Source organism: Poeciliopsis prolifica, unplaced genomic scaffold, assembly GCF_027474105.1.
Source record: "Poeciliopsis prolifica strain line A6 unplaced genomic scaffold, Auburn_PproV2 SCAFFOLD050, whole genome shotgun sequence".
NCBI lineage: Eukaryota > Metazoa > Chordata > Actinopteri > Cyprinodontiformes > Poeciliidae > Poeciliopsis > Poeciliopsis prolifica.
In genome coordinates, this window is record NW_026562425.1 from 274,186 (window position 1) to 292,490 (window position 18,305).

An 18,305-nucleotide genomic window follows, 5' to 3' on the forward strand; every position below is an offset into this window, starting at 1 on the left:
TTAGTATGACCACTAGGTGGCAGCAAAAGTACATTCTTCAAAGGATTTTTCTGAGTTAACAGCAGTTTTCAAAGGCCATGGATTAAACGATTATTCAGACATTTGGACAAGATTTACTAACTACGATTCATATATCAAGAGGTTTACAGAAACAGAGATCTTTGCTTCTGTAAATTTATATTTTTTTTCTAATCAAAGATGGAAAAAAAGCAAAACAACAAAAATATGTGACTTTACAACAACATGACTACAAAAAATCATGTCTGACAAAAAACATTTGGGACGTCTTATTATGAAACATAAATACATCCAACCATGAGAGATGGTGTCTTAAGAAGATCTGGTGTTGTCAGCCAAACCAACAGCTGCAAGAAGGGATCATCACTTCCATGTTGTGTAAACAACAGAAATAATTCAGATTTTTTTATTTCTATTTTCTGACAGCCAGGCAGGCCGGAAACCAAACATTAGGTTGAATTAGAGGAGACGTGTCAGGTCTCTCATTTTTATAAACTCACCAGTTTCTCTTTAGCTCAAGATGAGGTACAAACAATACATATAAATAAGTGATTTTAATAGACATTAAGGCTGCAGTTTTATTGAAGTGCTCTTACTTTTCGACATGGCTTTCTTCTCATTGTCGCCGGTGAGTGAAACGCTCTCGTTTTCCATCTCTACGACTTTGAGCCGAGCGAGGATCTCCTCCAGCTGCCGGACGATGTCTGCGAACGACGGACGGAGTTTAGGATCCATCTGAAGGGAACATGGAAGGCAGGAAGCGGCATTTAAACCTATATACAGATTTTTAAATACTAATATAAAGCAGCAATCAATCCATCAAATTTTATTTTTATAGCACCTTTCCACAAGGCATTTGAAAGCTCTTTACACCATAAAAGCACAGTCAACAGTTGAAGCATAACATTTTACCATCATTACACATTAAGATTGTTGATTAATTTTTCATTGATTATGTTTCAAAAGGAACTTTAAACTGGTGGGGTTTTTACTCCAGATCCAAAGTACACAGTGTTTTCCAGTTTTCTGGAAGTTTGTTCCAGATTTGTGGTGCACAGAACCTGAATTCAGCTCCTCCACGTTTGGCTCTGGTTCTGGGCAGACATGCACTTACAACAAGACATCATACATAATCAATACATTTTTATTGTTCTATGAGAATTTAAATAACAATGCAGGTTTCTTTTGCTTTTAATTTTCTAATTTTGTAGCAGATTGCTTTGCATCCACTTGTGCATATTTTCCTTTCAGAACAATATGTCTGTAAGCTAGTTTTGTCTTACTTAAGTGTACCAATTAATTCTCACAATACCTTGTAAAATTTTTAGTTTTTGCAGTGTTGAGAGGAATTTATTTTGCCAGAAAAAGCCAAAAAAAAGTTAGATTTGCTCTTTTTGGACCAGAGTCAGGTTTTCCGTATCCTCTGCACCATGTAATTCTACGAATAGGGTGAGTTCAGATGGCAACTGGTTGCAGTGGTTTTCATTTAGGGACTTCTGACTTTTCAGATTTTTAACATTGAAAATATTTGAAAATAATTTAAGTCACAAAAAAGTCCAAGACGTGTGAAAACTTTCATTTTGATGCTTTGGATTTATCATTTAACTTTCATCATCTTGGGTTTTTCCCCAGCAAGAAATACTGAATCAAAAGGAGAAGCCGCATTTCTACTGGGTTGTTTAGGGAAAAACTAAAATTTTAAGCCAGATTTGAATAATCTTATAGGGCAGGGATGTCCAAAGAGCAGTTCGGGGGCTGATTTCTATGCAACCTTAGCCAACAATTAAAGTCAAAAGTGGATGTAGATAAAGAAATGAAATTTTTTAAATAAATAAAATTGTGTTTAGTTTAGTAGGTACACATAAAATAAAAAATAAAGTTTGCTGAACCCCTTGATGCTTGCAGAGAGATACAATGCAGTTTACAGATTAGGTAGAATAAACAGACTTGGAAAAAGGGTAACAGAGACACGAATGATTAAAAAAAGTCAACAGAAAAGGATGAGAGCGGATAAAGGAGTCTGCATAGGATCAATTAGCAGGACGCTCCAAAAACTTTAATGCGATTATCCTATTATTAGGAGATGTAATTAAACAAAGAGCGGAAATAACCAACAAATGAGAAAAATAAGGTTTCGGCGAATTGAAAATTTGCTAATTCTCACACCCAAATCTGTTTGAAATTTTTATACCAGCTGAGAAAATACTCCAGACTGCAGAGAACAAAATCCTTAATACTGCAGATTAAATGAAATTAATGCCATAATCTCATTGCCTTGTATTTCTCAACAAGAGAACTCAACGTGCAAATGAAATTAAAAACTGTTCAGAAATGCCTCTTCTGTCAGCTGGTAAACAGACAGCAGGTGCTGATTATATTCGCCGATTTGACGCAGAAAGATGGCGGACTCACATTGCAGCAGTTGAAGGCCAGCTGGAGGAAGTCGGGCGGACAGTCTCCAACCATGTGCTGGAACGTGTGGTAGTCCAGTCCGAAGTTCTGCTCAGGAGGATATAAACAGGAAACTCATAATAAAAGAGTTTGAAGCACGGATGCTTCATTAGATGTTTGACATAGTGCAACTCTGCAGCCAAAGCCAGGCTGATGTCACAGTAATCTCCCTGACATTGTCCTGCTGTCTGCCAAGTCCCACTGTGCTTGCAGGCCATCAAACTATTACCAACAACTGCTTTCTAAAATGGGATTTACTTGTAAGCCTGACTTAATCTATGCTAGGATGCAATGGATGATCCCCTCTTGTAGTTCATATACTGACCGGATTTCAGTATTAAACAAGGTAAATTAGAGGAAGAGGATATATAAACAACATATCTTTCATGTTTTGCAGAAAAGCTGTGCATTTTTAAAATATTTTATAAGGAAGTTTTCTCTTCTTAAGTTTTAAACCATCCCGATTAACTAGTGACTTATGAATCAAATGTAGCAGATAAATCAGATTTTTATTCATGTTCTAATGGGCAATAAAAATTTACAAGTCACAAGAAAAACAACAATACACCAACAATTAATATTTAACTAGAGGGTGTGACACTGAATTACACTGCTTCAATATATAGACATTAAAAAAACAACAAAAACTTGTTGGTCAAAAACCTATAAAGAGCTGGAAGGACTAAAAAGTGAGCAATAAACAAGCCAGTAAATACATAACACAAATTTGAAATCCCTGACTTTACAAGGCAACACAGAATTGAAACTCAGAGGTTAAAAGTACAAACTGCTTGTTTGTTAGAATATAAGCAACCAATTTTAAACTAGATCTCTTAGCATCTTTCATGCATTTTTGTGCATGTAACATCAATTCTTTATGTGGTAAAATTGTAAGGAAAGTATTCAACTTTTGCAAAACATCATATCCTTTCAGGTGTATTACATATAGATATTGTTTATGGCGTTGCCCCTTTCTGCAATTAAAAATTGAAAAAATGAGTGGAAAAACCAGAGAATTTCTACATTGTTTGAAGAATTATTAATGAAGACTAGATTAGAAATTACTCTGGTTTAATATCAAGACACAATGAGAGTTTTCTGACCTTTGCACAAGTTTATAAATTGCCGTTTTCATGTTCTACCTTCAGAAACAAGACAAATATTTGCCTCACACCATGAGGTTGGATTATAAAACTGCAGAAGTAAATATTTTAACATTCTTCCCCCGATTTGTTTGAGAAGTGTACACTGCAAACATGTACACAGGGTGTTATGAAGTCAGGAGGTAGAGAAGAGGGAAAGAGTCGTTACCTCTGTGCGGGGAAGGAAGTCGGGGTCGGCTTGGATCCTTGCAATGACTTCACAAAGGATGATACCGTAGGAGAAAACATCAGCCTGGAAACAGAGACAATAAGCTCAGAAACACACATTACATAATACATATATAATATTCACTCATTTTTATGCAACTTTTGTGCAGCTATAGTTATGGTGGGAAGTTCACACACACACACTCAGCATGGAAATAATGTAGTAGGAATTTGAACTTTTAAAGGGGCAGTATTCTGTATTATTTTATAGCACACTCAGCTAACTCTGCTACATTCAGTTGTTATAAAAATGCTACATGTCAAATATAATGTAAAATAATTTTGACTTTGCAATTTATTGGCTTGAGATTGGGCCTCCGTCTCTTTAAGAAGCTCCTTCAGATACTCCATCTTCAGCACATAATCACAACATTTCTCCATTATGCCATTTACAGCTCTTCTTAGGAGCCTCAGACTGAGAAGCAGCTCATATAATGAAGTGTCTGCACAGCTAAAAAATATAAAAATTTTGCATAACAACCAGTGTTGCCAAGTCTGCTCATTATAGGCCACTTTGAGATTGTTTTTGATTGTGAAGTTGCTTATTTGGGTTCGACTGTCTTTCTGGAAAAAAGCTCCACATAATAAAGCAAAACACTAAAGCCATGTAGTTTGCAGTAATGTAGTGTCATATTCAGGTATTTGCTCTAAACCCACTTTAAAATCTCTTAGTCTGGTTGCCAGTTGGGCTTTTTGGCCTCATTTTCATAAAGCTGGTTTCTCTTTCAATATCTGGCAACACTGGTAAAAACTGCCTTTAATGAGTTCCTTGCATTTAGCAGCATTTCTGGGTACTCTGCACATTTTGTTGTTTTACATACCTACAGTCAACCATGTTCAAAGTCAATAGGTTTCACATTCAAGAATCTTCACAATCGCTTTTTATGAACCGTATATAATGTAGATTTCATAATAAATTCAAATGTGTGCATCCATTTCTTGCTCATGATGAGTGAACGTTACGCTGTGCTTGTAGCTGTGAAGTCATGACGGTGGTGCATAGCACTATGTAGATGCAAAAAGCAAATTCTGTCTGACTTAGACTGATCTGAATCTGCAAACCTTCTTTGAAATAATAGAGATTTTACCTTCTCGTTATAGGGTTCATCTCTCAGCACCTCAGGAGCCATCCAGAAAGGAGAGCCAACCACCGCAAGCTTTTCCCCGTCAGCCCTAAACAGAACATATGAGCAGAAACGAAGCTTAATGTCTGCATCGTTAGACCGATGTGTGAAATAAGCTGGTACAGAACGTGAGTCCAAAAGGAACTAGATGTTCTGCCAGTTTATGTTTAAAACAACCCACAGATGTATCTAATCAGTCCCATTTGCTCCATTTAAATTTAAACGGATGTAATTTAGATGCATAATGTTCTGCCTGTAGGTTAAATAACACTCATCTACATATCTATAATCCAGTTACAAATATATATATTTTTAAATTTAAAAGTTTCAGGATCAGATCAAAGTTAACCGAAACATAAAAAACATAATAATTAAATGTATTAAGGGAAAGCAGCCACCCAAACCAATCAGAAAAAGTATCTGAAACTAATACATGGTTGGTCCAACCGTGGCAGCAATAACTCACATCAACTATTAGCAGAAAATGTCAGTGAGTTTATTACATCTTTATGGAGGAAATTTGGCCAACTCTTCTTTCCAGTATTGTTTTACTTCAGCCGCACTGGAGCCATTTTGAGCATGAAAACTTTGGTAAAGTTCAAATCACGTCATCTCAATTACATTTAGATTCATACTTTGAGTAGACCACTCAGAAACCTCCTTTTGTTGCATTTGTTGCTTGTCAGGTTGGTTTGGATAGATTTCTTCACCCCAAAGCAGACTAAAATCAGTCTGTTACGTATTTACTCAAGTTATTTTTGTCTGACAACAAAAACATAGCATTTTGTTTGATGACTTGAAACAGTTTAGAACCTTTTCACAGCACAGTAAACAACCAAAATCTGTGTGGTCACATTCATAAACCTTTGGAAAAGATCAGAGGAATTATTTTGGACACTTTAGAGAACAGAAAGCAGACTCCCTGCTTCTTTTTTGCTACTGCAGGATTAGAAAGTGAAAACCCCATACTGATAGGATCCTCCTGCTATCAAAACACCGAGGCAGGGAATGTGAGCTGTAGAGGCGGCTTTTAGTGACCTGTGTGCTAATAAATAACCCCTGGAGGAGGAAGAAGAGGAGGAGGAGGAGCAACTAAGCCGAGTTTGCTGTAGGAATGAAGAGCTGACACCAACAAAAAGATGATTAAAGAAATAAAATTTTTATTTCTTGACAGGTTCTCCCAGAGTATAGCCATAATAATATAAATATAACTGATATTAAAACAGAAGATGGGAGATAAAGAAAAGAAGGAGCTTCACTAGTTTGAAGGCCAATATAAATGAGACGCATTAAGGAGATAAAACTGAACTGGCCTTCAGTTTGAGTCACTTAAATATGATTTTTCTTCTGAAAATTTTCCCTCATAATGAAATGAGTAGAAAAAACAGCCAGCATGTTTCAGTTTATTTTATCTTCTAATTCTTTCTTCTTCCTGCAAACTCCCCCTGGTATTTTTAGATTCACTTTGACTATTCTTACTGTTTGGTGGGAATCTTCTCTGCCAGGCCGAAATCTCCCACCACCGCCGTGTAGCCGTTGTCGTCGCATTTGATCAAGCAGTTCTGTGAACACAGACACCCCCAAAAACACCGAATGTCACTTGGGGAAGTTGCAACACAGACGGATTTAATAACAATTTATGGCTTATCAACCAGCCCTTTACTTCTTATTTAGAGTAGTTATGAGAAAACTGTGTATTGCAAGTTTAGGCACTTCCTTCCTCTTCAACCTACTACTACTCTCACTGGAACTAGCAGAATAGCATGGGAATAAAAGACACCTGTAAACCCTGAGGAATTATCATGACACCTATTTAACAGAGCTGCATATTAATGTTCACAGTTTATTTATGATGCATGAAGGTAATGCACAACTTAAATCTCACAACGCTTTCCTTCCTAAACTCTGTAATTTGCAGTTAGCTTCTCTGAAAACTGCAGCTTCATTTCCACATGCTCACTGGGGAAGTTGAAAGTTAAATTACTTTAAATGATTTGAGGAAGTGCAATGTTTCTTCCCTCTGAAGGCAGAGAGAAACAACTTAACCGTAAACAACTTGCAAGAGAACTTACCCGCTGTCCTTTAATGCCAAAGTGTCTGGGTTAGTTTAAAAAAATATGTAGTAATGAAGCCATTGTTGTTTACATTAAGATAAGTTGTTCTAAAAGTGATTAATTAGAAAAAAAACAATGCAAAAATAGCATATGGAATGGTTCTCTGCCAGAGCAAACAGCAAAACTTTATCACCATTTTTAAGAAGGAAGACTGTGAATTTCTTTTTACAGTGTTACTTTAATCAAATGACGTTTGTAGGATTTATGTGCACCAGTCCAATTATATAGGCTATTTTCTTCTCTAAATATATAATAACTCAATTTGTTCCATCATTTTTTTCCTCTGTAAAATTGCACACACCGTCTTTCTATGATCTAAATCTTGGTTCTTTAATTTTATAATTCTATACTGCATAGATTAGCATATCTAGACAAGTTTTATTTTGTAGGAATGATATGCAAAAGTAGAAAAAGAAACTACTGATCCCTGGCTTAAAGTTTAAAGAATTTATATCCTTTTAGGGCTTTTTTTTTTTTTAAAGGAAGTTTTTTTCCTTCCTATAGTTAAAGGTGTGTTTTTCAACATTCCAGCCAATAAACGCCTAATGAACCTTCAGGTCGTCGTTGGTCTCCAACAAATATGTGTTGGTGCATATTTTCTGAGTTGACTGGGTTCACCAGTGCACTTTAAAAAAGACAAGACGACTCGCAAGCAAATTTTCAGCAAGATACTGGAGCTCAACTAAAGTCAGTAATTCCTTAATGTTGATGAATATATTAATTCACTTTTCACATTGGAAAAATGTGAAAAGTTTTTCACTTCTAAGTGAAGTAATCTTGTAATTAGCCTTATCTAACCTTGGAGGTGAGGTCCCGGTGGAATATGCCTTTGGAGTGCAGGTAGGTCACACCACTAGCGATATCACAGGCTAGTTTCACTCTGGCGGGCCAACTCAGGTGCTTGTTGCTGTCTAGAAGTTGCTCTAGGTTTCCTCCATTGATGTACTAAAGAAAGAGGAAAAAAAATTCAGACATGTGAGCAAACAGAACATACAGAACTATATAGAAACGGTAAAAAATAATAACTTATGTCACAGTGTCCAAAAGATTTTGTTTGCAGCACAACTATAATATTTGAGTTGAGATTTTTGTCTTCAAAACACATAATTCTGATCCGTCAATGGCAAAAACACAAATTGTGGACTGAAAGAAAGTGTAGGTAGAGGCGAAATCTTATTATACTTTCACATTATTATAAATAAAGCCTTTTCAAAAACAAAGCAGCGGAATCTTTCAGAATATTTTTTAACATGTCGTGAAGTTCCAGCTAAATCAGTCGACAAACTCAAAAAGGAAAACTATAAAACTTCACAATATTTGTTTAGCAAATGATTTTTATGCATTTAGTTCTTAATTTAAAAGTGAAAAACGCAGTTTCACATCAAATACTTCACACCTGAATCCCTCTACCTGAAGTACCTGTTTTTATTTGTCCTGACCTTTGGCTTTGTAAAATAAATCCTTCTTTCTAAAATCAGTTTGTTTCATTAATTTTGAACAAATTTTGATTTATTCTGTTGACTGTAAATCTAAATTATTCACTTATTTTTATTTTTTGCAGGGCATATTTGAAATACTTGGGTGCAATGCTAATTTACACATCATTTTCCTCTGCACTGACTGGCTGCACAACGAAGAACAAATATAAGTCAGAATGTAGATGCTAGTTTCTTGTTCTGCGCCAAGATGGTTTCAACTGTGTTTTAATTCATATTAAGTTATATTTGGGGTTTGAACAATAAACTTAGCAGTTATATATATTTTCAAAGCAGGTCTCAGATATTTGCAGATTTTAGATATTTATGAAAAGCTATGTTCCCAAACCAGGCCGGTAGGAGGATTCCAACTGTTTTATATTTTCATGTGTTCACAGCTCACACTCGAATCAATAATGTATTTGGACAATTTGATGAACTCCAACTGCCCTGAATATTAAAGAAGGCTGAAATGCTAAACTTCACAGATGTTGTCTGAAAACGGTATTAATTGAAATTTTCAGCAATATTATTGCACAGCAGTAAGTCTGTTTATTGTTTATTGACAGTCTCTTGAAGTTTTCGGTAGAAAGAGAGAGAAAAGAGAAAAACAATAAATCATGCAAATGAAAATGATTTAGTTTGTTTTAACTTATTAAGTGATTAACTGATTTATTGCAACAGGCCTACTTATTGATTACATCTCATCTTTTACAGAACCGGTATTTTTCTCATATATGAATATGGAGTGTCTGTCCAAATATAGACTCAAAAATGAAAACCAAAGAAACAAACTTAACTCCGTTGGGTTTTGGGTTTGTCACTTTGTCAGCTTTAATCCTCAAGAACTTGCCTGACCTTCCTGCTGGCATGCAAACACCCTAATCCCATGTAACATATCATGAGCAGCAGCAGTTAACTAAAGAGAGTTGGCATGAAATGGAGAGATGGTCTGGTTAAGCTGTGGTTACTGACTGACAGGTACAGAATTAGAGCAAAGGCAGCACAGGGCGTTGCTGGAAGGAAGTCTCCACCATCGTGTTGCTTTCACTGATTTTTTTTTTTTTTTTTAGAAGACATTCAATCATATTTTTCAATTAAATTCTTTCAGCTGAATCTAGATACACAGTTTAGACCAGATATTTATACACTCTGGGTCATTTTTTCTCACTGTTGAACATTAAATCTCACTAAATGTTTCCTCTTTTATGTCAGTTAGGACAGAAGGTCAGAATTGTTTATTGCCATCTTCAAATTCAGAAGCTTCATTTACTTCCTCAGAACTTGGTTTATCCTCAAACTATACGATTTGGGTCAAAACATTTTTTTATGTGGCTAAGAACAGGCCTTTCCAAAACAAACGTGATAATGTAGCACCAATGAGGGAAATGGCTCGTTTTTTTTTTTTGTTTTGTTGGTTTTCTTTACCAAAGACAAAAAAGAAATCTTCCAACCGCTAAAATCTGACGCCACTCCATTTTGTTTACATTTTGAGAAAAAGGAAATTGAGCTCATGTCTTCTTCAGAGGTTTTTGTGTAATTTTCTTCAGTGGCTCTTGGTGCAGCGCCTCCACAGGTGAGAAGGGGAACATGTTTGTCAAAGGGTTTGGTTGGTTTGATGCCGTGCAGTGTGAAAGCGAACCACAGCAGCTGAAAATGTAACAAATGTTGCCATTTTGGTCCTCAATCGAACCGAGCCTACTGGACTACGAGGTGTAAAAACAACTTCAGAAACTGTAAGAATTTTGTTGATCCTAACTGGTCTAAAAACAGAAAAACTTCCGGCATTTTTCCATGTCAGACTGTGAGACAATTAATGATCAGTTTCCAACAAAATTTTCCTTTTGTCTTATAAAACTGACAGAATTTAACAGTAAATAACAATTCAAAATGATTGAACCTACAAGTGATAATAGTATTTCTCCTTAAAACTGAACACAGCTCAACATTAATTGATAAAGGGTGACTTAAATTGAAACTTGTCCAACTTCTTTTTCCTTTATGATTACTTGAACGACGCAAATTTCACTGTACGATAGAAGAACACCAGCAACTCAACAAGCTCAAATAAAATTGGAAATAAAGTTATTTTTTCCTAAAATCTAGTTTAGAGTTGCTGATACAACACAGTCAACTCAGTGGGTTTGAGCCATATAGGAACCTCTCCATCATGATGCACAATGAAGAGAAATGAGGAAATACAAAACATGTGTCAGGTCAAAAATGTTGTGGAAGTTACTGTGATGGACTGTCGGGGATTTGGGCTGTAAACCTTGGAAAGACTCGAACAAAGAATGTTTGTTTGCTCTCCAGATCAGTTTAAACCGGCATGAACCCATCAGAGGTCACGACTCACCATTAGTCCTGAATATGACTGCAGGAGCCGGATGCATTTAACTGAAAGTCAGCATAATCAGAGCATGTCATCGTCCATCAGGTCGTTTTGCCCCTTGCAGATAATCATGTCTAAATGTCAAATCATCTTGTGATGCTAAATATTTGCATTCTGGTAGAAATTGAGAAACCTAAGACTTTAAGAGAGGATGTAGCATTAAAAGTCATTCAGTCTTTATTGCAACATAGACTTCAGCTGCGCTCAGGTTAAAGGTTTACCTTCACTGCATGAAGCTTCCTCACTATTCCAAGTTTTTTTCCAGGATGTGGTTTTCATCCACTTGTATCAAAGTTAATGAGTTTCTCAAGGTAACCTTGGGGCAATCCTGTAACTTTGTTCCAATTTTCCTCTGCATACAGAGTCACAGAGAGACAACGTAACAAAAGAAGTCAAAAAAAAAAAAAAACAGAAAGAGCCTGCAGCCGACATGAGACGACAGGATCCGTTTACCCTGCAGAAGAAAAACAAGACCTACCACGGTGTCTGAGCAGGTATAATCAGACGTGTGCCTCACAATGCACTTATTTACATCACAACTACCGTGCGTCTGTGTGTTTGCACGTGTGGAAACTCTGTAAGACTTGGTAATATGGTACACAGCTGCAGAAGGCTGGTGTCTTCCTCTCCCACGGCTACAATAAACACTTTCAAACTGCTTTATTACTGCACAGAAGTAATAAAGAACATATGTGTGAGTCTGGGAGCATCTTCTACAAACGATGCCTTCATGTGAGAGAATGAAGGCATCGTTTATAGAAGATGTTACAGCTAACATACTGCTTCTTACACATCCTGTTACATAACACAAGTTTTAATGCGTTTTGTTGGGAGTTTTATCTGACCAAACGTATAGCAGCACATAAAATGTGAACACACATCCGAAAGAGTATTATTTGTCAAATTAAAAGTATATTTTGAAAATGTGTTTATTTCTAAAAGACAAAAAGTAAAAACAGAAAAAATAACCTACATAGTGGTGCCAATTGACATGCAATTTTACACAAATTCAAGAAGGAGCGATAAAAGATTAAAAGGCATTATGATTTTATGCCCCTCTTACAACAAACTTTAAGTAGGCAATGCCTGCTTAATGCCTGAAATGTAAGCTGTGTTAAGCTTACATTTCTGTTTTTAAAAATGTTAATTTTTTGGTTTAATGTCATATTCCAGTTTTGCATGGCAGGTTTTTATTATCTGTAAGTGGAAAAATCAGAAATAAAAGCTATAATCATACATCTGACCGTAATTAATCTACATATTGTGATTTACTTAGAGACAAAGTTCTTAAAGTAAGCACTTTTCAATAATATTCTAATTTATTAAATGTGTTGTTTTATATATGTACATATATAAAACCATTAAAATGCAGCATGCATTTCTTTTTTTTTATTCTTCTCTTTTAAAGCCCAATAAAATTCAGTGAATCTTAATTCTTTAATCTCTGTTGAATTGTGGAGGCCACAGGCTTTAGTTAAATAAATTTAATGAACAAATAAAATCATGAAAACTGAGAAATTTGCCAGATAGGTCAGGAATGATGTCATAAAGTCGGTTCAGGCCATAAATGAAGGCAACCTGCATCCACAAGCTGACAGGCTGAGCAAAGCGAACTTCACACCTGGTTTACACCCGTGTCTCACCACATTAGTGTCTGTTGTTTCAGGTAGTCGTACTTTTTATAAAAGAGAAGTGTGAGGATGGCCCAAGCAGGAAAAGCAGTAAAGAAGTTTGAAAGCATGTCAATTTTCACAAGAATATCCATGGTTGAATATTAACAGACATTTTAAAGACTTGTAACAACATATAAAAAGTAACACCCACACAGACCAACCTTCAAATTAAATTTGAAGGTTGGAAACACATTTCCTCTATAGATCTTTCACCTGCTACTAATTGTTGAATAAGGTCTGATTGTGAAATCCACTGCTTGAAGACAGGAAATGTGGTAAATATCTCAAGCAAGAGCATACAAATCATATAAATCTTCTTCAGGTTTGAATTCTCAAAAACATCTTTAAACCAGCCAACATAAAAGCACATGGAAGAAAGTACTTGCAGCAGATGACACCAGAAATTTTACAATTTGGTCCATCTGCAAAGTTTATGAGTACTGCACATCATCCTGAACACTCCATGCAATCTGCAAAGCACAGGGGTGGCAGCATAATGATGTGGGGAAGCTGCTTAAATTTGATGGGGACACTTATGAAGGAAAACAGGATAAACCTGGAAGAAAACGTGACTGTGAATGTAACAGAAAATCTAAATGTAAAATAAAAAAACCTTAAGGTTTACAATTACATTTAAAAGCAATAAATGTATTTAATGTGGTGTATTTTCACAAATGTGGACATAATTAATCAGCAACTCTCCCTACTTGTTATTAAAAATAACTACAAAACATATTAGGGTCTGCTTTCAGTTTTATAATTTAATTCTTTTATTGATCATGTAAATAAAATTTCATGTGGCAAAAACTGTTGAAACATTTAAACTAATAATGTAAGTAAAATTGGGAACATAAATTCAGTACAACAGGAAGAATCATTTATTCTGAAAATGACAAGTTTTAATTTTTCACACCATGTGTTTCAGATAAAACCATGCAACTTTTGCCTTTATGTTCTGAGGCTAAATGTTTACATTTACTGTAAATAAATAAAAATTTTATGGACGTGAATAATACATTTACATGCATTATCCATTTCTTGATTGATAAAAGCAATGCTTCTATTAAATTTTGCAGCTGAATGCTTTAAAAACTCCTTCCAAGAACCTTCCTCAGACAGAAACATACAACTGAAATGTTAGGTAAACGAGAAGGTATTTGGTTCTTTCGGTTTGCCACAATTACAGGCTTTTGTGCTCTTGGGTGACGCGATGTTCACCTCATAATAGTTGGGACATGAACTCCACAACAAGAGATGGAACATGACTGCAGAAGTAGTTTGTCTTTCATTAGCTGAGACATTTGATCAGAGGTATCATTACTTTGCTCTGGAGCTTTAAAGGTGACCCTGCATGCGTCCTCGAACTTTTTTTTTTTTTTACATAAAATCATTCTTATGTAGTGAGATTTTAGTCTGTTCAGTTCTGCCTATTTTGAGCCATTTTAAGGCACCTTGTCACTTTAAACCTGAATGAGATGAAGCGCGAACAGAAGCGCAATTTTACATCCGTACACATTTCACAAGCAGAAGTGGAGCCTCCCGCACAACCAACAAGCATGGAGATAGTGGTTTCTGGATGCTAAGTCAACAACAAAGCATGTCTTTTCTAGCAGCAGTAAAATCAAGTGGAGCTCTGCTTAGGTTGCTAGGTAGCGGACAGGGTTTCTGGGGTTACTGGGTGAAAGGTCAGTGCCTGCTGACTATTCTGGAGGTTTTTGAAATGGCTCATTTTCCAGACACCAAGAGATATTAATTTATTGTCAAAATTATTTTTTACAGCTGGGATGTTTGTAGAAGCTGTAGAAACCCAAATGGAAGCATTAAACATTCAACAAGTGAATTTTGTATAATACGTCCCCTGTAATGTGAAACAGTTTGTGTTTACTTCCTCTTACCTCTGTCAAAGCGTGAAGCTGGCCCTCGTGGACACACACTCCTTTAAACCTGGAAAAAAAACGACAGAGAAGTTTGAAAAAGCTTAGAATAATCTAAGGTTTTTCTAGAATATGTAAACTGAGACACCAGGCAAGACTGAACAGGTGACTGCTGTAGGACTGTCTGCTAAAAGTGGGATAATAACAGCCCATCTGCCTCACCTACATTCTTCCCATGTCTACCTTTGCCTTGCCCATCAATTTCCAAACCTAATAAATCTAACCAGCCACTTTAGAGCCTGTCTATTTCTTTAATCTGAAGTTAGGGCTGAATAATCAAAAACAAACGTCTTGTTCTTCAACTAACAGGACACAATGTGCAACAAAAGGACAAATTTGTTCATGAGCTGCTTTGAGGGCTTCATAACACTCGAGGCAAAGAAAAGGTCACATTTCTAGGTCTTTGCTGGATTTTTCAGCAAACAATGACTCCACAGTGAGTTCACACAGAGACAAACATACAAGGCACGCTCAACAAAGATCACTTTGTACAAGATTTTTGCATGTGAGGGAATGCACACAGAAGAATATTTATGCATGTATGTGCATGCTTCGTCCACACACTCTCCCACCCAGAAGTTTAGAGCAAGAAAGAAAACAATCACGTCCTGAAGAATATTTTGATCATTTTGTTTTTCTATTATTTAATTCAACATTTGCTATAACTGTAGATCAGAAAATGAAAAAATTTAAAACAGGTGCAAAGAAAAAAAAAGCTTTGTCAGATATTTACAGCATCTTAATCAGGAGTAACTTCTGGGTTCAGACTCAAGATTCTGTTTTCTACAAAGTCCTGGCCAGATGTTTACATGCATGCACGATCAGTGGATATTATAATACAACAGGCAAATTAAAAAGGAATTAAAAATGAGTTCAACTTTGATATCCATATGACGGTAAAACAATTTGTTTTTTAAGTCATAAATATTTACTGTAGACTTCCAGTTTTATAACAGCAGAAATGTTTGTTTTCCTGTCAGAAAAAAAACAAATCTAAGAACTTAAAGCAGAAGTTTTTAATTTAAATAGGATTAATAATATTCCAGAAGATAATTAATTTCCGCTTTCACCGAAAAAAGTCCTTCTGATTTGTGTTTGTGATTTTTGGAACACCAATTTGTGTCAATTTCCAATCATTCAGCTGTTAATTTGGGTGGACATTACATAGCCCTCCATTATGCCCCACAGGATGATGTTGCCACCACCATGCTCTATCTTTGTCTTCTTACAACTAATGTAGATGTAAAACTAGCCTCTGCCTTTTGTGGGCATTATTAAACATTAGCGGCTCCTGGACAGATCCTTAATATCCTAATTAATTCATCTTAATTAATATCTTATTAATGGAAATTTTGTTGTCAGAAAAGTAATAATCAATTTTATTTAAAGTTTTGGTTTTGTGGTTATTTTAGTTCCTTTTATTTATTGTTTCTGACTCATGTGTTTTATTTTGGATGTTTAAAATGTCTTCCAGTTCCAGTGTTTGTGCGAAAATAAAAATGTATTAGTTCTTGAGAGGACAAACTGGCATTATTACCAAATTGTCATTGTAGTAGTTGAAAATTATTTCAAAATGACAATATTACCGATTATCATTATACTTTCCAGGACAATTTGTTTTCCAGGAACATTTCTTATTGTGACAGGCCTAATCCTAATGAATTTTTCTTTTGTCTAAAGGAGATAAAGAAAGAAGACAGTAATGATACAATAGGCTGGGGAAAAGGTTTTGAGTCATTATTTATATAGAAAGAAATTATAACCACGAACACGGTTTGTTAAATTCCAAAAAACATTCAGTTTTTTACATTGTGGTTAAATTACACTTTGAAAGTCGGCTGCCGTTGCGACATAATGTATTAATCAACAAGCTCAACGAAGTGAAAAATAATCACATTATTTTCTTAGCTTTGGTAATAAGCAGCATTAATAGGGATTAGTAGCCTCTTTAGTCAGATTGTTGATTACCTCAGTATGTTTGGATGGCAGAGTCGATTCATGAGCTGGACTTCTCTCAGCATGTTCGCCCTGTTGCTGCTGAGTTTGTTCATCTTCAGAGCCATGACCTGGTCTGAAGCGCGATGGCGCACCTGAAAGTCAGAACAGCTTCATTTAATGCTCAAAGACAGGCAAAACAGATTATTATATTGCATAAATTTTAGCTATAGTAATGGTGAAAAGGGTTTTATGTACCAAAAGACAGGTTTTTAGGTGCTAAAATATGTTCTCAGTACGATAAAACAGATATTGCGGAGTTATTTAACTTATCAGTAAACTACAATTGCAAAAATCAGTTAAACACAATGTCAAACTCAACTCAGAGAACCAATCATTGCAACCCTTCAATCTGGAAGCGTTAAAAGGTAATCTATAAGCAATCTGAAGTCCATGGTGAGAAACATTATTCACAAGCAGAAAAAATTAAGGACAATTGCCAGACTTCCCAGCAATTTCTCACTAAGAGAGCAGCATGCAGTGCTAAAACCATCCTTAGGAAAGCTAATGCTCAAATGCCAGCTGACTTTTCCGCTAATGATATACATGTCACCTAAAGTCTTTAGATTCAAAAATCTTCTTTTTCTGATGGTAAAATATATGCTCTGACAGTTCACTGTTCTTATGTTTCAGTTTGAACTAATTATGGCTTCAGAAAAGGCTTTGGTAGCGCGTAAAAAACGCGCTAAGCACATATTTAGCACATGCAGCGAGACACCAGAGGAAGCAGATAAAGGCGGTGACACAAACAAGCAAAATGAGGTCAGCCACTGCTGACCAGCCAATAACAGAGTGCATGTGTCATTTTCAGAACCCTACAATCAATTTAATACTGTTGTGCACTGGGATCATCTCAGTTTTTAGATAGCTGTGGCATCAGCATTCATTTATCTACAGCTGACCGGACTTGGGTGGAGATCACCGCAGAAAGATGTAGATTGCAGCACTATACCAGTTCTAAAGCCTTTAAGGTTTTCTCTTACATGCACAGTGAAACAGTTACATTAACCACATTTCAAACGCTAACACAAATATGTTACAAAATAGCATGAACAAAAAGGATGTCCCTTGAACTAACAAATAAATGTCCCCACTTCCTCACAATATTTGAAATACAGAGGTAAAAATAGATTATACCACTACAAAAAATGCTGCACATTTAAATGAACTGATGATGCATGCAGGCAAATAGGAAATATCAACCTACAAACCACTGAGAGACTCACAACGTGACTGTGCTTCTGTGTACAGACATTTATCTACCTACATTTGCTAACTCATTTCCTGGAAGCAGAAACATTTATAGATCGAGATGAAACTAATCTCACACAACTGCACTGACACTTCTATCTACTCCAGACAGAAGGCCAAAAATTATTTAACAATATCAAAAATAAATGTAAGTAGTTGCATGATGTCTATGACATGTTGTATGTTTGTTTGTACCTAATGAATTGGAGTTTTTTAGTGTAGAAAAACGGCAATGGATTACTATCATTACTTACAGGATAAAAAATAAATTAATTGAAAAAAATTGAGATTAATATCTTAGAACTTTACTAGAAAAACAGAAAAAGAAATTTGCCATTAATATGTTAGAGTTTGAAAAGTCAAACATTGTCTAAAATATTAAAATTTTCAAAAGGTCTAAAAAAAATTTACTTAATTTAGAAAATTAGATTAATGTCAACATTTCTGAGTATTTTCTAGCAAATTTCTGACTTTCAGAAATTTTCAGTTTTGAAAATTGAAAATGTGC

General features: G+C 35.5%; 1 protein-coding gene across 1 annotated transcript in view; it reads right to left on the reverse strand.

Moving 5' to 3' along the window:
* tesk2 (testis associated actin remodelling kinase 2) overlaps positions 1–18,305 on the reverse strand; it is a 34,144-nt gene that overhangs the window by 3,494 nt on the left and 12,345 nt on the right. Inside the window, 8 exon segments of the mRNA XM_055058235.1 lie at positions 615–753; positions 2,431–2,517; positions 3,781–3,864; positions 4,928–5,012; positions 6,443–6,525; positions 7,876–8,022; positions 14,513–14,561; positions 16,520–16,641. Of these exon segments, the coding sequence (XP_054914210.1) occupies positions 615–753; positions 2,431–2,517; positions 3,781–3,864; positions 4,928–5,012; positions 6,443–6,525; positions 7,876–8,022; positions 14,513–14,561; positions 16,520–16,641 (796 nt within the window).